At 56.7% G+C, this 21355-nt stretch overlaps 1 protein-coding gene across 4 annotated transcripts in view; it reads right to left on the bottom strand.

Annotated features, from left to right (window-relative positions):
- The window catches only part of LOC144937805 (adenylate kinase isoenzyme 1-like), a 28629-nt gene extending 9068 nt beyond the window's left edge, over nt 1–19561 (bottom strand). For 2 of the 4 annotated variants that reach the window (XM_078865281.1, XM_078865282.1), the window contains exons 1-8: nt 19049–19561; nt 9206–9401; nt 8177–8431; nt 7866–8038; nt 7447–7560; nt 6723–6914; nt 6185–6275; nt 2392–2462 (exon numbers count right to left, since the gene is read on the bottom strand). In XM_078865281.1, coding sequence (XP_078721407.1) covers nt 2392–2462; nt 6185–6275; nt 6723–6914; nt 7447–7560; nt 7866–8038; nt 8177–8431; nt 9206–9401; nt 19049–19108 — 1152 coding nt within the window. In that variant the 5' untranslated portion in view covers nt 19109–19561. Of the gene's footprint in view, nt 1–579; nt 687–2391; nt 2463–6184; nt 6276–6722; nt 6915–7446; nt 7561–7865; nt 8039–8176; nt 8432–9205; nt 9402–19048 lie in introns of those variants that run through there. The other 2 variants (XM_078865283.1, XM_078865284.1) reach the window with 2 other exon arrangements.
- Nucleotides 19562–21355: the final 1794 nt, after the last annotated feature.

Genomic DNA, 21355 nt, shown 5'->3' with positions numbered 1-21355 from the left:
CTGGTTGTCTCCGTGTGTCTCCTTGTCCCTCGTCCTTGGACCGCGCCGCCCCTCCCGCGCTCACGCCGCAGCGTCGCTGGCCTACCTCGTCTCCCTCCCTCCCTTCCACAGCAGCAGCAGCCGCAGCAGCCGCAGCAGCATCGGCATCACCATCAGCATCGACATCACCATCAGCATCGACATCACCATCAGCATCGGCATCATTACCATTGCTGTGTTTATAAACCCGAGGCGAGCCACCTTAACAGGCATTCGCACACTCGCTGCGTGCAAGCGGGCCGACAACCTCTGCTGCACCTCTCTGCTGCACCTCCCTGCTGCACTCTCTCAATCCCCACGCAACATCCCATGCATCTCCCTCGAGAGGACCGCCCTGCACGTTTCCGACGTTACACATCTGCCCCTCCCTCCCCGCACCTCCCTGCACCACCCTGCACTGCCTACACAGTACACACACCCTTGAATATCGACACGACTCCCTGCACCCTCCCTGCAGCCCCTTGCACCTCCGTGCACCCCCCTGCACCCTCCCGGCACCCCGTGGCCCGTGCAGGACGCCGCCGTGTCGCAGGGAGGTACCTGCTGCTGCTGCCGGGAGCTACGGAGCGAGGAGCGGGGAACCGAGATGCTCCCTGGCGCCGCCCTTTATGCTCTGTGTGTGTCTCTCTCCTCCCTCTCTCACCCCCCCCCCTCTCTCTATTCCTCCCACTCTCCACCCACTCTCCACCCGCTCTCCCACTCTCTCTCTATATACGTCCAACTCGATCTCCCCCCTCTCTCCCGCTCTCTCTCTATCCTTGTTCTCTCGTTCGATCTCAATCCCCTCTCTCAGTTATCTCTCGTCCCTTCGGCTCCTATTTCTATCCGCGCGTGCGCTCTCTCTCTCTTATCTACAATGCAGCCTCGTCTCTCCTCTCCACACCGCACCATTCCCTTCGCTCTCTCTTTCCTCTCTCGACATCTCTCTACTCCTCTCCCCCTCTATCCTCTCTCTCTCTCTCTCTCCCGCCTCTCGCCTCTATTTTTAAACCCGCCGGCTCTGCAAATGCGTTCCACGCGAACACCGAGGGGTGTATAAGAGCCGCGTGGTCTCTCCATGGGGGTCCTTGTGGTCCCTCTTAGCAACTCCGCGAGGCTGTTGAGAGTCGGCTTTCCACTTAGGCCGAGGGTCGCCAACCAAAATGACAAGAGGAGGTACAAAACCCCCCTCAACATTTCAAGAGCAGTCGCAATGCGCGGCGAATGCGAGACGGTGGTCGTCAATAACTAAAGTCACGAAGCTCCCTCCCCAGCCGCAGGTTGCTGACCCCTGGTTCAAGCCATCATCACAATCGTCGTTGCATCATCACCAAACCATCATCCTTCCCCTGGGGTCGATGCAACGGTTATTGCGTCCTGGTCAGGCTAACGTGGAATTTCCGCTCGTGCCTCACCACGACCAACACTCTCGCGGGCAGGGTGATGCTTTCATTTGACCCGCACCTGACCAACGGCTCCGCCTGGCCACTGACTGACCATTGCATTGCTAAGACAAGACAGTGACCAGTGTCCCTGTCTGACCAGGCGATTACACATTTGGAGGTCATCTGCCCACCGCTCCAAGGCGGTAAGGGGGATGCGGGGTGTCCTGGAACCCGACACTACGGCCCGCTAAACCGCCTTGGACCCCTTCCCAGACCCCACCTCCTGTCTCTGACCCCCTCCACTCACCCCCTGCACGCACCCCCTGCACTCACCCCCTGCACGCCTCTATAAGGCGCAGAGCCGAATATATCGAAGCCAAGAGCCAAATCTGTCCGGGCGACTCCAGCGTCACGGGCGGCCCAAATTAACGCGCAGCAGTGGACACGCGCACGCACACACACACGTGTGTGTGGGGGGGGGGAGCGGTGGTGCAGTGGTTGGTGCACTGCGCTACGCACCCGGCGTTCGATTCAAAGCTAACGACCAATATTAACAGTGGCGAATATTTGAACCGGTCCTGGGCCTCCCCTAGGTCGACTTAGCCTCAAATGAGTACCTGGTGCGGTGTGTAAAAAACCCATCAATATTGGGGAAACAAAGGCGGCCGGCTGGGGGGCTAACTCCGCACCCCCCCCCCCCTCGTGTGCCGGCTGGCCTTCATGGGTGCTGCTCGCTAACAGCACCATTGCACGCGTGGGTCTGTGCCGTGACCTCCTGTCGGTATACAGAGAGCTTTCCACGATTCACGTAACGGCCTCAACGTGCACCTAGCCTGGCACGAGCACCGTAGTGACGTCGCCGCCACTTCATGGCGAACAGCGGCTATGGCTGTCGTGCACTGCAGTGTAGTATATATACGGAATGTTCGTCTGTATACAGTCTATGCAGTCTATACATAGACTGTCTCTGACGCTTGGCCACCCTCACCTCTGAGTCTGGGTTCTGGGTCTCCGCGTCTCCCGCCTCCCCAATCAAACTCAGCTCCAGATCCACGAATCCTGAAGGGAAATGGGCCACGACAGGGGAAGGGGGGCGGGGTGGGGGTCATGGGCAGGGTGAAGGGAATCACTCCGGACGGAGCTGTTCGGGACTTAGCCCCGGAAAATAATTCGTAGGGAATTGATCACAGGTCAGAGCACACACAACATTGAACGCGTCGTAATTGCAATCTCTTAATTAATAATTATTTTGTAATGATTTGACGAACTGAACCATGAAGCCACGAAATGTTTTACGTTCAACGGCAAACATTCAGGCGCCAGATGGCGTCTCTGACTGGTCATCGTCTCTCGCATGTGTAGTCATACATGTTTTTTGCCACATATCCTATTTATAACGACTATTTTTACGTATTTGTGAACTGACTTTACATGATAAACAACTAATAATTACATATGGCACCAATGACAAGATAACACATTTTCATATATCAATAATATACAGTACACTTACTTTTCACACCGACGGTTGGACAGAATATATGTGGAATGGGTTACTCTGTTTTGGTTCTGTACCATGCTGCAATCCACTCAAAAAGGATTCGATTTATGCATCGATTGTCACACACCACGCTGTTTATAGTCGGTTTAACTGCAAGCGAGGATTTGTCAGTTTAACCGCTCTGGCCAATCACGAGCGAGTATTTATCGCCGGTTTAACCGCTCCGGCCAATCACGAGCGAGTATTTATCGCCGGTTTAACCGCTCCGGCCAATCACGAGCGAGTATTCATCGCCGGTTTAACCGCTACGGCCAATCGCGAGCGAGTATTTATGAGGGAGGTGAGCGGTGGTGCTGTGGTTGGCGCGCTGCGTCACAAACCACCCCGGCGACCCGAGTTCGATTTACACTCACGGCCAACATCAGTGGCAGCGAGTTGGTGATATCGGAACAGTTCCTGTGCGTCACCCCCCGCCATCCCCACCTTCCAACAACCCGCAATGACCAGCGTGGATTAATAATGACGCCTTACAGTCTTGCGCATTCCGTTATCATTTAAATTATTGAGACAGGCGAGACGGCGGGGGGAGGGTTCGTGGTTGTTATTACATCGCAAGATGGGGAGAGGTGTCAGCAGGGCTTGGGGGTGTCTTCGTCCAGCAGTGGATTGACCACGGCTGAGCCGTGTTGACAGCGAGCGCTTCGCCACGCCGCAATCGTCGTTAGTGGATGGATTAGTTGGTGCGGGAGGGGGATTATCGGTGAGTGCGAGATGAGAGGAATTATGCAGCGCGCACACACAGAGCTAAAGGTCCCCCGTATAGCCTCGGTTAAACACACTCACACACTTGTCTCTCTCACACGACCCCCCCGTACAGACTGCTGGGGCCTGTGAGCCGGTTAGGGGCACCTGGGAAGGCCGACACGGGGGGGTGGCGTGCCAGCATCACGCCTGACCGCCTTTGTATCCCCATTGCACACTGTACAAGGTGCACTGTTAAAGAGGCTCACACATTGACCCGCACGCACAAACAAAGACACCCTCACACTCTCACCCTCAGACACACAGACACAGACCCACACACATAGACACTCACACACTCACACACACAGACACACTCTCTCAGCCACACTCTCTCACACAGACACACAGACCCACACACACAGACACTCTCTCCCTCAGACACTCTCACACACAGACACGCACAGACACTCACACTCTCACACCCACACACAGACACTCTCCCTCAGACACACTCTCACACTCAGCCACACTCACACCTTCTCAGATACACACACTCAGACACCCTGACACTCACACCTTCTCAGATACACACACTCAGACACCCTCACACCCTCACACTCTCTCACACCGTGAGACCTGCGCGGTGCAGCCATGGCCTTAGAGGCGCGAGCAGCAACAGGAGCAGAGAGGCGAACATCGCGCTGGCAGCAGCTGCCCCTAGTTCCTCTCCCCTCTCGCCTCTCCCACCACCACCACTCCCCGTCTCCCTCCCTCCCTCTCCCCGCCTCCCACACTCTCCCCTCTCCATCCTTGTCTTTCTCCTGTCTCATCACCGCCGCTCTCTCTTCCTCTCTTTTTTTTGTTCCTCTCTAACCACTGCCTCTTTCTCTCTCTGCTCCCTCTCATCTACTCCCACAATGGGAGATCCTGTGTCCCTTTCCCCCCTCCTCCTCCCTCCCCTCTCCCCCCTCCTCTTTCCCCTCCTCTCCTCCCTCCCTCTCCCCCCTCCCCCCTCCTCTCCCCCCTCCCCTCTCCTCCCCCCCTCCCCTCTCCTCCCCCTCTCCCCCCCCTCCTCTCCCCCCTCCCCTCTCCTCCCCCCCTCCCCTCTCCTCCCCCTCTCCTCCCCCTCCTCTCCCCCCTCCTCTTCCCCCTCCTCTCCTCCTTCCCCTCTTCCCCTCCCCTCTCCCCTCTCCTCCCTCCCCTCTCCCCCCTCCCCCCTCCTCTCCCCCCTCTCCTCCCCCCTCCCTCTTCTCCCCCCTCCCTCTTCTCCCCCCTCCCCTCTCCCCCCTCCCCTCTCCCCCCTCCCCCCTCCTCTCCCCCCTCTCCTCCCCCCTCCCTCTTCTCCCCCCTCCCTCTTCTCCCCCCTCCCCTCTCCCCCCTCCCCTCTCCCCCCTCCCCTCTCCCCCCTCCCCCCTCCTCTCCCCTCCCCCCCTCCTCACCCTCCCCCCCTCCCCGTGCCCCACTGTCGCCCGCAGGAGGCCGCTGCTGCTGCTGCTGCTGCCCCTGAGTGGGTCCCTCAGTGGCGAGGCGCTGCAGCTGAGGGGTGCACCACGAGGGGGCGACATTCGACACGGAAAGTGTCTACGTTGCTTGCCGTGAACTTGAGGCACGGTGATTTCATCTTCACTGTGACGCCTACTTTGTTATTAATTCTCATTAGACGTCAAACATGTTTTTATTTGGTAAAAGTTCTGACGAATTCCGAGCTCGGATTTGCGCCTCGTGAGCCTGGCCAGGGAGGCGGTGCCGCGTGCCGCCACCCCCCTCATTAGCATGCGTGACGTCACCCGAACCCTCCCCTTTCCCACCGCCTCTCACCGAGCCCCTCCCCCCGCCCATGAACGCCACTCTCATCTCACACTCCCCATCTCCGCCCTCTCCTCTCCCACTGCCTCACCTCTCTCGCTCCTCCCCCAGCCACCACGACTCTCTCTGAGTCTCCTCTCTCGCCACCCCCTCTCCTCTTTCCGCCCTCCGTCCCCCCTCACTCCTCCCTCCATTCATCCTCTCTCCTGCCTCTTTCTCCCTCCCTCCCTCTCCCTCTCTCCTCCCACCCCACAGCCACCAAGCAATCCATGCCTAAATTAGATGCATGAGGTCACGGTCTGAACTTGTGGTCCCCAGGGAGCACGGTGATGTGGGTTTCCGTGGTGATGGAGGTCTCTATCTCTGACGATTGGCTCCTGCACAAGGGCTCACTTAATCGCTCCGTCTCCACACTGGGCGTACTCTCGGACGCGTTCCCTCCTTCGGCTGCCACTCCGTCGTTAGTCTCGACCCCCGGTGACGCGTCCGGACCAAGCCCAGCTCACTTTACCTAGCGGTCAACACGATGTCTCCACCTCTCGTCTGTCCTCCAACCCGTTTAAGGGAGAGAGAGAGGCACGTTGGGTCAGGTATGCACAGGTCAGATAAGGTCACGCTGTGGCTCACACCAGATCGTGACAAATGAGGTCGGGTCAAGCCAGGCTGTGTCTGGACGTGTGTCAGGTCGTGTTAATAGTCGTGTCAGGTTGTGTCGTGTGAGGTCGCTCACCAGCCGAGGAGAGACACTGCGGGAAGAGCCTCTCCTCGAGGACCTGGGCCAGATCAGCGAACACCTCCCCCTCGTCCCGGTTCGCGTCGAACTGCGCAGCGGAGACACGGGGCCAAGGGGACCCACAGGGACCCACGGGCACCCACGGGGCCCCATGGGCGACCGTCAGTGGTGATACGCGGGATGCAGTGGGGCCACTCTGTAAAATCCCGCCCAACCCTCCCCCACCCCTCGGGACCCCAGGAAATGTTCCGTGAAAATTTAAGCCCCACGAGTGAAATGGGATTGGGAGGTGGAGGGGGGAGGTGGAGGGGAGGTGCGGGGGGGGAGGTGGGGAGGTGAGGAGGCCCATATAGTTCACTGGGTCAACCACTCCACGCTACCGACAGGGAGGGCGAGCAAGTTGCATGGTGGGGCAGTGTGAGAGTGAGGCGCAGGGGGAGAGAGACAGAGGAGAGAGAGCGATTGCCAGAGCGAGCGAGCGAGCGAGCCGCTGTGGCCAGGGCGAGTCCGCGCGCGTGGGGATGCGAGCGCTCACCGTGGCGAGGAGCCCCTTGTCGCGGTAGTACTTGGCGAGCGGCGCGATGTTGTGCCGGTGCGTGTGCACGCGCCGCTCGATGGCGCGCGCGTTGTCGTCGGGCCGCCCGTGCCGTGCCGCTCGCTGCTCGAGGCGCTCGCGCATCCTCGCCGAGGAGCAGCGCAGCAGCACCACGAGGTCCGGGGAGCCCAGCTGGTGGGGGCGTCCCATGGGGGAGACCGCCAGGGTCACTTTTAACGTAAAATCAAAGTTTAAATCGGTCGCTCTTCACAAATCAAAACTGGGCCCCAGGCAGGCAGGGATGCGCCAGCGCAGCGGTAAAATGCTCGTGCCTCGCGGCACGGACCGCTTGGGTTCGATTACCGGCTCGTGTGTGCAGAACAGATTGCTGACAGAGGCATCGGAGTGGTCGTCGTGAGTGCCGTGACCAAGGGGAAGAGACTGTTAGAGCAGCTCTATGGGTCTCTCTGCGAGTCTATGGGTCTCTGTGCGAGTCTATGGGTCTCTGTGCGAGTCTATGGGTCTCTGTGCGAGTCTATGGGTCTCTGCGAGACAGTCAGGGCAGATGGAGGAGGCCGCTGCTATGCTTCTCTACTGCTGGGATCTGGCAGAGGAGGGGAAACCAGCGCCTTGACCACAACATCCTCCCAACGTTGATCTGATTTATTATTGTTATTATGATTATTATCTCTTCCCCCCCCACCGCCCTGCTCCCCGCCCCCACCTGCTCCTCGAACACGAGCGCCTGGCCGATGTCGCGGGGGAAGCCGTCCACCACGAAGCCGCGCCGCTCCGCCTGCTGCAAGAACTGGTGCTTGAGCTCCTCAATGGTCGTGTCCTGCACGCGCCACAATCCCACCCATCGCTCTCGCACTCCGTTACAATCCCACCCATCGCTCCTGCGCCCTGCCACAATCCCACCCATCGCTCCAGCGGACAAATAACGCGGGTCAAGACCCAATTTTTGCATCACTAACCAAACCCTCAGTATCTCATATCATCGCTTCTCATTCTCGCGTCGCATCTTCCACGTCGTTGTATTTTATTGCCTCGTATCTCATCTCATCGTAGCTCTGCCCATCATATCTCATGCCACGTTGCATCCCACCTCGTCGCACCTCGTCGCCCCTCGTCACGCGGTACCTGTGGAGCGAGCTCTCCGTTGGAGATGATCTGCGCGATGAGGCCCCACTTGCGGTCGCTGGACGCGTGCTCCAGCAGCTTCTGCCGCAGGATCTCGCCCACGGAGAGCCACAGCAGCCCAAAGTGCTCGGCCAGGCGCGCGCTCTGCGTGCCCTTGCCGCTGCCCGGCCCGCCTGCCGTCACAACACCGCCCCGGTAACGACACCGCCCCGGTAACGACACCACACTAGTCACAGCACGAAGTTGATTATGTTCTTTCATTAATGATGACGATGGCACTGGCGATAACCGGCGCCCCGTGGCGCGCTCACCGATGAGGAAGATGATCTTGGGCCGCGCCGCGCACGGGTCGAACACGTCGTATTCGTGGATGAGGCCCGACGTCTCCGTGAGGTCCGAGTCGCTGTCGATGGAGAACTGCGCCCGGATCGGGGGCAGCCGCTCGTACCGGCGGTGCGGGACCCCCCCTGACCCCACCCCGGACCCCACCCCGGATGCCCCCGAGACCCCAACTCCTCCGGCGCCCCCGGGGAGCCCGGGGAGCCCGGACAGACCCCCGTCAGCTGCTACGAGGGCAAAGGGGGGACGAGTGAGAACACCACGAGACCGGGTGACCTTCGGTCGAGGGATCTTCTGCTGATTGCAGTCCTGAGCCAATGGTGGACGTTCCACATTCCCATGGCGAGTGCCAGTATACATGGGACCACCCCTGTTCATTCATTCATGTTGACTTCGCTCGCAAAGTGGTGCTCATTTTATCGATCCCACAGGGTAGGATGATGGGCTGAGTCAAGCCAATCCACCCAGCCAGGATTTAAACTCGCAACCTTTCTATCGGTAGCCACTGGCGATGCCGCTGAGCCGCCCGGCCAGATTCAATAATAATAGTAATCACCATCGTAATATAACCTCTTATCATCATCTGTCAGTCACCTATCCATTATGAATGGTAATAATCATCCATCACCACCATTGTGTGATGACTCGTTCAGCACCATTGCTCTCACTTCCTCCCCCAAGCCTCCTCTCGTATCTCCTCCTTCCCGGGCCTCCTCCCCCCCCCTACCCCCCAACTCTGATCGCTATCCCCTCTCCCAATGAGCTCTCTCCCCCATCTCCACTCCGCCCGACCCTTCTATCCAAGACCACTCTCCCCTTATCCCCAATCCCCTCTCTCCCCGTAACCCCGCACCTCCATAAACTCCCTCTCTGTACCCCCCCCCCCATCCCACTGAACTCTCTGATGAACCCCATGCACGTCCCGTCTCTCCTGAACACCTTGTAACCCTGTCCCCTTCTCCTCCCTGACCCCTCTCTCCCTGTGTGTGTGGGGGTCTCACCCGCCGGCCGGCAGACCCCCTTCTTGGCCTGGGAGCCGTTGATGGGGGGCAGCGCTCGGCGCTCGGGGGCCGCGGCCAGGAAGGTGTCCCAGCGCACGCGCGAGGGGCCCCCCAGGTCGCGCACGCGGCGCACGCAGCCCTCCAGGAAGCCCAGGGGGTCGTCGGGCCGGTGGAACATGAGCCCCGTGAGCATGCTCTACACAGCAGGGGGACACGGGGTGGTGGAGAGAGAGGGGGGCACGGGAGTGGGGGGCCGGGTTGTAAGGGGGGAGCGGTGGTGGTGGTTGTGGTGTAGCCAGGATGGCGGTGGTTTGGTTGTAGTGGTGGTGGTTGAGCCGGAGCGGCGGTGGTGGTGGTCCTGCTGCTGCTTGTGGTAGTGGGGTCGTGGTGGTGACGGTGGCGTCACCCTGGAGAGTAGTGGTTGTGGTTGAGTTGGGGTTGTTGTGCTGTTGGTGGTGGCAGTGGTGTGGTTGGTGGTGGTTGTGATGACGCACTGCTCGGCGAGAGTTCCAAACGGACCTCGTGTTTCATCTCGTGACAGCGATGTCACCAGTGAGAATAAAATTTGCACAGAGACAATGGCATGACAGACGACGCCCACAGTCGCTTCCTGTCGAATAATCACCGCGGGCGATTGATCGTCGCGAGCGCCAATCAGAGATTGCCTCCAGCCCGACTCGCTCCCATCCACAGCTGCCATGGCAACCCTAATGAGCATCAAAGGGGGAATGAGAGGTGGGCCAAGGTGGAGGGATGCGGAGGAAGTGCAGGGGGGCGGGGGTCTGATGGAGGAATCGTGGGGGGTGGTGGAGGTTATTGTGTGTTCGAGCTCACGCGGATGGACTTGCTCCCGTCATGTGAATGCGGAACGTACGGCGCTGGCTTGAGGCTGCCAACTGAGATGAAGCGATGCCCCACCATGCGCGTTTGAGCTCCAATTAGCACGGTTGGCTGCGTACGGCGCGAAAGAAGTTCAACGTACATACCTTTGACGAAAGACTCTGACTCTAGTGTCATTGAAAATGTTTTCAGCCAATTGAATGAGTTGTTGATATATGCGGGAAGAAACCGGAGCACCCGGAGACAACCCACGCATGCGAATCGGCACCACTCTATCCCGAACAGATGGGACGGATGATATTAGTCCACTTGCTGTACTGCCTTCTACCCCGCGAGGTGTGGTACGGCTCCTCCTCAACGCCCACGGGAACGGAGTTCCACAGCCATCTGTGCGGTGATCCACCAACCCTGCCACGCTGCCCCCACAGTGCTGCAGGTACAACAGGCAGCCACGCGCAGCAGCGCAGCCACGAGCACCACCGCCGCCACCACCCGAACAATGCAACTGTTCTCACGTCGCCCTCTGCGAGAGTGCATGGGGTCTCAATGACAAACGATGTACTTAAGCCGGTCTCAATTATCGAGAGCTCCTTACGGAGCGCGCCATTAGCCGACTCGTGACGCTGGGTTCCATTGGCACGGGCGGGCGGGTACTGAGCGGAGTGTAATCTGCACGCACAGCCCCCTTTGTCACTCCACTGCTGGATGAGGGGCATCCCCCCCCCCCTGTGCGGGTCGTGGTGGCGGGGGGGGGGGTATTTGACCAGTCTTCACCGGGCTAAATAATCGTTCGCGTCATTGCGGAGAATATTAGACAATAAATGAGGATACGATTCGAGTCTGCCCCTCCTGTAAAACAAGATCAAGAATTAGTAGTTTTATATTGAGCTGGCGTCATTCATGCAAATCGCATCTGACAATCGCTGAAGAGGAACCACGGACGAGAGCTGGAAGGCTGCAGCCAAGCGGTGCGCCGGCGTTACTAACACTCGCTCTGCAGTTCTCTACGTACTAAGATGTTTCCCGGCAATTAGCAGGGAGTGATTATTTTACACGTAGGAGGAAAGCGGAGCACCCGGAGAAAACCCACGCATGCGAGGGGGCAACACTCTATCCCACCGTACAGAAGGGACAGGCGTTATGATTCCACACTTCGCTGTGCTGCGTTCAGCTGGCGAGCCAGGGGTACGGCACCTCCTCGATGCGCACGGGAAGGGAGTGTCGTGATATTTTGCCATTCGTGCGGTGATCCACCAACCCTCGCTGCCTATGCAGTGTGGGATCACAGGTAGGTTTGCACATCCCATCAACCACAAGGCCTTCTATAAGTGCATAGTTTCAGCAGCATTGGTTCAACTCTGGATCGTTTAAGACATTCGGTATCTCGTCAGCAGGCCACGCTGGTCAGCGTGGGGTCACTGTGAGTGCATTCAGCACCTGGGACAGCGCCTTCCCACCAGCTGAACGGTCTGATGCAGTTTAATAAAAACAAATATCGTAAATTCAAGTCTATGCCCCCCCCCTCCCCCCTTTGGGCTGGGTCAGGGTCAGGACTTTAGGCCCTAACCCTGATTTAGGGGTCAGAGTGACCGGTTCGATATCATCAGCCGTGCTCTATCCACTGGGTGAAGCCATCCCCCAAGTCGTCACCACACCTCGCGGTCCCGCGATGCAACAATCCCTCTCGTGTGTAACTGCACGCGGCTTGAGCGCACCGCTCCATCTCCGCGGTGCACGTCCTCTCGGGCGCGTTCCGTGCTTTGTCTGCCGCTCCGCCAATCGTCTCGACCCCCGGCTCCCGTTCCTCCTGCCCGTGGCACGTCCTGCCCAAGGCCACTCGCTGTTGGTGACAGCCGAGTGACATTAACGCCTTGACAGAGACACTCCACTCATGGTATTTCGTGCAAACGGCCACCAGGCCCGTGTTGCCTCGTGATGGACTGCGTCAGGGTTCGAGTCCGGGTTAGGGCTATGGTTTAACCCCGTGTTGGGCAATGCCAAGGTTAGGGTCCGGGTGAGGGCTATGGTTTAGCCCCGTGTTAGACAGTCTCTAGGTTGGAGTTGGGGCCATGATTTATCCCCATGTTGGGCAGAGTCGGGGTTATAGGCCGATGCTGTAACCCCCTGTTAATATAGCACGGGGCTAGCAGCGGGACTCGGGCTGTGGTTCATCTCCGCGTTGGGCCGCGCTGTGGTTGGACTTGGGGCTTGCCCCACTGACGCAGCGCTGACCCTGATACGAGGCGTGCTGCTTCGGTAATTAGAGTGATTATAATTATCTCTCTGTGTAGGACAGCAGCCGCGCCTAATTAGAACTCGATGTGAACCTCACTCGAGCCCATTTTTTGAAATCCGCGCAAGTCCGTGGCCCGCGAGTGGCGATGCTTTTGCGCGCGAGCTTCCGCGGATGTCTGTGTCTATGCCCGGCCGTGGACCGTCGCCTTGACTCCGCAGTAAGTATCCTGCAGTCACACAGATACACACCTCGCACTGGTACACCCGGCACAGAACGCGCGAGCGTGGCGTGTGTGAGTATGTCACTATGCATTCATCCACAGGAGGTGTCAACGCGGTGTGATGGCTCGCAGCACGCTGGACTTGCGATCCACAGGGTCACCGCTTCGATTCCATTTCCCGTAGCGGCAGTTGAATGAATGGAGAAAGTCTCACAAATCTCCACACCCACCGCCTCCTTCTGCCCAGTGCTACAAATGGGTACATCGCAGTTTAGTTGATGGGCAGGTCACGTATGGTGGGGTAAAATGTCAGTACGCCCGCCTTTTCCAACACGTCTGCTCAACGTGTCAGAGTCGGCCGAAATACCATCCACAGTTCGCCATAGACGAGGCCCTTCTGCCAGCAGGGCCTTGAGCAAGCAATTGCCGAGCTGCACCTTTACCCCTTTAATTAATTTACATATTTGTTTACAAAATCAACAATTTATCTGACATTCAGAGCCTATGTGGGTTATCGATTACTCTGTAGATTATCAATATATTTGAAACTTGGCCCGAGACGGACAGGGGAACTTCCGCGCACGTCTCGAGCCCAGGGCTTGGTTCGCGCTGCGCCCAAATGTTCGCGTCGCGTCCCGCGCTGTTTACTCTGCGCCACGTGGAGTCCGCGCCACTCCGGGTGGGGCGACGGGGGGCAACCGATTAGAAAAAGAAAGACCGGAGAGCGAGAGAGGAGGGAAAGAGAGAGCGAGAGAGAGGGGGAGGAGAGAAAGCGAGAGAGAGGGGGAGAACATTTCGTGAGCTCAACTCATTGGGTTTACAAAACACGGCGCGTGGCAGCAAAAGGATCGCGCGCCATTCGGTGAACGCACGCGGCGGGGTAGCTGTCGAGTGCGCAGGCGGTGCAACTGCGTCGGGGCCCAGGCGCCGAGCCGACATAAATAGGGGGGCACATTGGATGGGTGGGGAGGTGGGGCTGCATGCCATCCATTGCACCAAAGGCCCCATTCCAACGCACGTGCCTGGTGCACTGCACCGGACGAGAAGGTTTAATGGAGCGAGTGGTTGGTTGGGTTGGTCGTGCGGACGGGCTGAATGTTTTTCTAATCCCCATTGTGCGATAAAAAAAATCATTAGCCGGCTGTTCGCGTAATTCAAGTGGAAATTATTGTTCCTGTGAAGTGGATTTAATGTTAGACGATCGTCCTGATGGATCGGAGTGTGCGCCACTGATTGGCGACCAGCGCTCTCCACCCGCGAACTCGGCCGCCGGTCGCTGCTTCCTTGGGCCGGTTAACCCCCGGAGTCGAACCCAGGCTCACAGCGGTGCCGGATCTGTGTCTCTGACACGGCCGTTACGAACCCCAGCTCCGATAAAACTGAGAAATTATTTGCGCGAAGTCACAGGTGGTCGTCCCGTCATGGGAATGGGGAATTTCCACATCCCCGTGACTGATGAAGTCTTCTCAGCTCGTCGATATGACTACGCGGGTTTGTGGTTCGTGTAAGGGATCGGCACGGATAATGTGGGGGATACTAAAGCGGACGGGCGCACGGTGCTACCGAGTTGATCTTAATAGGTGCCCGCTGAGAGCACTCAGCCCAGAGGTGTTGACGACGCTCGCTTCGTAACAGCTGTCTCGCGAGAGACAGCGGCGGTGGCTAACGCGCGAGTCATTAACTCAATTAATCAGCAATTAGTGTCAGCGGCGAGGAGGAGGAGGAGCTACGGCGTGGGATCCTCAGCGACGCGCTCACAAGATGCGACACACACACACACAAGATGCGACACTCACTCACACACCAAGATGGGAGCGAACACTCACTCGCCAAGATGCGAGCGAATACTTACACACACAAGATGCGACACTCACTCACACACCAAGATGGGACACGCACACCAAGATACAACACTCACACACACCAAGATGGGACACTCACACACACACACCAAGATACAACACTCACACACACCAAGATACAACACTCACGCACACACCAAGATACAACACACACACACCAAGATACAACACTCACACACACACCAAGATACAACACTCACACACACACACCAAGATACAACACTCACACACACACACCAAGATACAACACACACACACCAAGATACAACACTCACACACACCAAGATGGGACACTCACACACACACACCAAGATACAACACACACACACGCACACCAAGATACAACACTCACACACACCAAGATACAACACTCACACACACACACCAAGATACAACACACACACCAAGATACAACACTCACACACACACCAAGATACAACACTCACACACACACACCAAGATACAACACACACACACCAAGATACAACACACACACCAAGATACAACACTCACACACACACCAAGATACAACACTCACACACACACCAAGATACAACACTCACACACACACCAAGATACAACACACACACACCAAGATACAACACTCACGCACACACACCAAGATACAACACACACACACCAAGATACAACACACACACACACACCAAGATACAACACTCACACACCAAGATACAACACTCACGCACACACCAAGATACAACACTCACACACCAAGATACAACACACACACACACACCAAGATACAACACTCACACACCAAGATACAACACACACACACCAAGATACAACACACACACACCAAGATACAACACTCACGCACACACCAAGATACAACACTCACACACACACCAAGATACAACACTCACACACACACCAAGATACAACACACACACACCAAGATACAACACTCACACACACACACCAAGATACAACACACACACACCAAGATACAACACACACACACCAAGATACAACACACACACACCAAGATACAACACTCACACACACACCAAGATACAACACTCACACACACACCAAGATACAACACACACACACCAAGATACAACACTCACACACACACCAAGATACAACACTCACACACACACCAAGATACAACACACACACACCAAGATACAACACTCACACACACACACCAAGATACAACACACACACACCAAGATACAACACACACACACCAAGATACAACACACACACACCAAGATACAACACTCACACACACACCAAGATACAACACTCACACACGCACACCAAGATGCGAGCACCTATAATGGGCCGTCACGGCAGCCCAACGCCCGGCCCTCTTTGTCTCCCCAGCGCTGGTTGGTGTTTTACAGAACCTATCAGGTATTGCCCTCATTTGATGCTGAGTCGACCTATAGGAGTCCCAGGACCGTTTCAGATATTAGTCACTGATTGTCGGCCGTGAGCGCGAATTGAACTCGGGTCGCCAAGTTCGTGGCCCAGTGCGCTAACCGCTGCGCCACCGCTCCACACACTCCCAAACACTTATTTACACGCATACATTCACACGGACACACACAGTAACCCACCAACGCCAACACACCCACTTATACAATCATCAACATACAAAGGCAAATGTCTCCTAGGTAGCCTTTATAGACGTGTTGGGGCAAGTGTTGTTAGGGAGCCCCTGTTGGGGCAAGCAACACGCACCGGCCGCCTCGTGTTGACGACGCACCACGGCTGGTAATATTTTAAGGTTGAGTCGACCTAGCGGAGGTCCAGGACCGATTCAGAAACCAATTTCTCCCTGATGTTAATTCGGATCAAACTCAGGTCGCGGGTTCGTTACGCACACCAATTTAATACATCAGCCAGACGTCATACTTCTTGTTTAGTTTGAAGGCTGCCTCCGTCTCCCCATTGCTGATGTTCTTACACACCGCACCAGGTAGGCTTACTCGTTTAAGGCTGAATCGACTCAAGGGAGGCCCGAGTCGTGAGAGGGGATCTAACTCGTCCCGCCGGGTTCGTAGCGCAGTGAGTTCACCTCTACACGACCGTCCCCCACCAACGCAAACACACATACACGATCGCTGACACACGCACACACACCCCCACGAAAACACACACTCGTACAAAGACAAAGGTCCCCCGTGTTGCCTACACAGGCTGTTGGGGCAAGTGCTGTTAGTGAGCATCAAGGCCGTATCGGCGCACGAGGGGGTGGGTGGCCAGAACCACGCTCGGCCGCCTTTGTCTCCCCAGTAGCGATGTTTGCACACCGAACGGGGTACTCATTTGAGACTGAGTCGACCTAGGGGGGGTCCGGGACTGGTTCAGACATCCGTCACCGATGTTGGTTGCCCTGAGCGGGAATCGAACTCCACATGCCCAGTAAACATTCACACACTCACACCAACATTCACTCACACACACCAACATGCACTCACACACACACACCAACATTCACTCACACACACACACACCAACATTCACTCACACGCACACACACCAACATTCACTCACACACACCAACATGCACTCACACACACACCAACATGCATTCACACACACCAACATTCACTCACACACACCAACATTCACTCACACACACATACCAACATTCACTCACACACACATCAACATTCACTCACACACACCAACATTCACTCACACACAGCAACATGCACTCACACACACACACCGAGATGAACACACACACACCAACATGCACACACACACACACTGAGATGCACTCACACACACCAACATGCACACACACACACCGAGATGCACTCACACACAGCAACATGCACTCACACACACACCAACATGGACTCACACACACACACACCAACATGCACTCACACACACACACCAACATGCATTCACCCGTCCACTCACACACCCACACACGCTGCACACACGTACACTCTCACATGTTGCCATATAATCACTCGAGCATGCAAACAACAGCAGCCGCCATTCTTCACAAAGTGGCGGCGACGTCACCACGCAGCTTGTGCCAGGCTAGGTGCACCTCGAGGCGACCACGAGACGTGTGTAAGGCTCTCGTTGCCTGATGTCACGAGGAGGTTCACGGTGTCACCGCCACCACGAGATGACCGGGAGACGCACCACCTGGTGCACCGATCCCACTGTGCTACCTCGCCGAGTTTTATCTGCCCGGCGCTCCGCTCGCTGTTGTGAGCGTCGCTCCTCGTGCATTCAGCTGTTGCTGGAGGGTGACTTTGCCTCCTGCCTCCTGCCCAGTGGCGTTCTTAGCAGAAGCCTTGGTTAACTGCCATGACACCACAGCTCCTATACACTCACACAACGACCCTCCTTATCGCCTTCACAGAATACTGGCGGCAGGTTCTGTTCGCCGACAGTGCGGATGTTTACAGACCGAACCAAGTACTCATTTAAGGCCGAGTCGACCTAGGGGAGGTCCAAACCCCAGTTCAGTTAACACCCGCCACTGATGTTCGCCGTGAACTCGGGTCACCGGGTTCGTGGCGAAGTGCGGTAACCGCTGCGCCACCGCTCTCTGAAAACACACAAAGATCACCCGTGTAGCCTTAACAGACTGTTCAGGCAAGTGCCGGCACGGCACACGAGGGGGTGGGTGGCTAGCACCACGCCCGGCCGCCTTTGTCTCCCCAGTGGCGATGTTTACACACCGCGCCACGTACTCATTTGAGGCCGAGTCGACCTAGGGGAGGCCCACGACCGGTTCAGATAATCGTCACTAGTGTTCGTGGCCGTGAGCGGGAATCGAACCCGGCTCGCCAGGTTCGTAGCTCAGTATGAATACGTAGACACACACACACAGACAGACACAGACAGACACAGACACACACAGACAGACACACACAGACATACACTCAGACAGACACACAGACAGACACACAGACAGACACACACAGATGTTGTCACCCAGACGCCCCCGCGAGATGCAGTCGTAATTGCTGATGGGTTCTACCAAACATTAAGCGATAAGAGCCCCCCCACCCCCGCCCCCTTCCTCCTTCCCTCACCACCCACTCACCACCCCCTCACCACCCCCTCCTTCACGCCACCACCTCACCGCGTTCTCACCCGCACTGAATCATCATCATGCACAGACCTACGAATGATGTGTAATGTGGTTTGTGATATGCATGTGGTGTGTATGTAATGTGTGTACGTAGTCATGTCTGTATGTTATGTTCGTGATGTGTGTATGTGATGTATGTGGTGTGTGTCTATGTATGTATTTGATGTGTGTTTATAATGTGTGTATTTGTAGTGGTATAGTGTATGTGATGTGTGGTGCATATATAGCAATGTGTACGTGTGATTTGCCTGTAATGATTGTGCATGTACCTATGCAATGTATGCAATGGGTATGTGTGTGCATGTATTGCGTGGTGCATGTGTGTATGTGTTGGATGTTTGCGTATGTACATTTTTGCAGTGTGTGTGTGTAAGTGTACATTGTGTGTGTGTGGGGAGCGGTGGCGCAGTGGTTACCGCACTAAGGCTGCGACCCGGGCGAGAGCTGAGGTCCAGTCCCCACTCACGGCCACCGACCCCGGTGACGATTATCTGATTATATGTGGGCGTCCCCTAGGTCGACTCAGCCTTAAACGAGTATCCGGTGGGGTGTGTAGACTGGTGTGGTGCTGGCCACCCACCTCGAACAGCTGGGGGATGTCCTTCCTGGCCAGGTAGTCCTTCGCCTCGCTGGTGCTCATGGCGCCTGGGGGCGAGTTCCGCTGCAGCCGAACCGATCTGAGCCCAGGGTCTCCCTCCTGCTTCGGATTATACCGACCAGGGGGTCACCCCCCCACCACCACCACCCCTCTCGTCCACCTCTTCTCTCTGTCCCGTCTCTTTCCCCTTTCACTCCTCACACTCTCTCTCACACTCTCTCTCACACTCTCACCGTGTCTCTCTCACTCTCACCGTGTCTCTCTCACTCTCTCCGTGTCTCTCACTCTCACCGTGTCTCTCACTCTCACCGTGTCTCTCACTCTCACCGTGTCTCTCTCACTCTCTCAGTGTCTCTCACTCTCTCAGTGTCTCTCACTCTCTCCGTCTCTAACACTCTCCGTGTCTCTCGCACTCTCTCCGTGTCTCTCACTCTCCTCTCTCTCGCTGTGTGCATCTCTCGCTCTGTTTCGCTGTTCTCTCTCCCTCCGTCTCCCCCCCTCCGTCTCCCCCTCCCCCCGTCTCCCCCTCCCCCCGTCTCCCCCCTTTCTCCCCGTGACTCGCTCTCCCTCCTATTCCAAATGTCAATTTCATCGTCTGTGGAAACAAGAAGATGCTCGGTGTAGTCGGCACTTTGCTTCGTTCATCATTTGGTATTTTTTTCTCTCTTTCGCTTTCACTCTCCCCGCTCTCACTTCTTTCCCTGCCACTCCCCCCCTGTCACATCCTGTGCATCTCTCTCCTCCTGGCTCTTCTCTCTCTCTCTCTATCACTTTATCCCTCTCGTTCTCTCCACACCGCGTCTCGCAACTGCTCTCCCTCGCTCTCTTACCCACTCTTCACCCCTCCGCTCTCCACCTCTCTTCCTCGTTCTCTCTCTCACTCTCACCCTCCCTCCTTCTTACCAACTCTCCCTCCCTCTGCTCCCCAACCTCTCTTTTATATTCCACACTATCCCCCACTCCCCTCTTGCTCTCTCTCTTGCTGTTCATATTGCCCCTCTCCCCCTCTCCCTCCCTCTCTCCTCTTGCTGTTCCTATTGCCCCTCTCCCCCTCTCCTCCCTCTCCTCTTGATATTCCTATTGCCCCCCTCCCCCTCTCCCTCTCTCTCTCCTCTTGCTGTTCATATTGCCCCTCTCCCCCTCTCCCCCTCTCCTCTTGCTGTTCCTATTGCCCCTCTCCCCCTCTCGCTCTCTCTGCTCTCCCCAGCCCCCTCTCCTCTCGCTCCCACGACGCCACCGCACGGGGCCCCCGCGTGCTCCGCAGACGCGGGCCACCGCCAGTAGACAAGCCCGGCCCCTCTCGCTCTCTCGATAGACACGCACACATAGAGACAAAGACACCCCACGTGGCCTTTACATGCCGTGCCTTCATAGGTTCTCGCTAACAGCATGGCCGCCTTTGTCTCCCCAATGGCGATGTTTACAAATCGCACCAGGTACTCATTTGAGGCTGAGTCGACCTAGGGGAGGCAATGGACCAGTTCAGATGATCGTCACCGGCGTTGGTGGCCGTGACATGGAATCGAACTCGGGTCGCCGGGTTGCGAGGGCAGTGGGATAACCATGACACCACCGCTCCCCCACGTAGACACACAAAGACAAAGTCCCCCCGTATAGACTGCACAGACTTTTCGGGCAAGTGCTGTTGGAGAGAGAGCACCCTTGAAGGTCGGGATGGCACACGAGGGGGTGGCTGGGCAGCACACGCACACATACAGAGACACGCACACATACAGAGACATGCACACATACAGAGACATGCACACACACAGACACAACCATGTAAGCAGCCTGAGGACGGCTGCTTGCGTTGTGGCCGAAACGTCGTGAGAATTGTATTGTATTATGTTTTATTTTTATTATTTTAATATTTCCCTTCTACGTGACTTTACCGAAAGAACCAGGTAAGGCCCACTGAGATATTAGCTTCTGTCTCAGAAGCGACCTGTCCACAAATGATAGCTCCACGAAATGGCTGATCGTCGTGTGGAAATGCAAATAATCTAATCGCGCGTTGAGACACCCACAGAGACACATGTTTAGACACCCATACACGTGTTTTAGACAAACACAGACACGTGAAAGTACTTGACACACACACGCACGGAAACACTGCACACACGCACAGACACACCACACATCGCATTCGCACCCTGACACTCGAAGGGACAATCACACTCACACACTCGACTCTCTCACACTCGCAAACCCTCTCCTCACTCACGCCAACAGACTCTGTGGCACGCTGAGACACACCGACACCAACCAACATTCGCCACCACGGCGCTT

This window comes from Lampetra fluviatilis, chromosome 20, assembly GCF_964198595.1.
Source record: "Lampetra fluviatilis chromosome 20, kcLamFluv1.1, whole genome shotgun sequence".
Lineage (NCBI taxonomy): Eukaryota > Metazoa > Chordata > Hyperoartia > Petromyzontiformes > Petromyzontidae > Lampetra > Lampetra fluviatilis.
The sequence above is the reverse complement of the archived record's forward strand: the minus strand, read 5'-3'. Positions and strand labels throughout refer to the sequence as shown.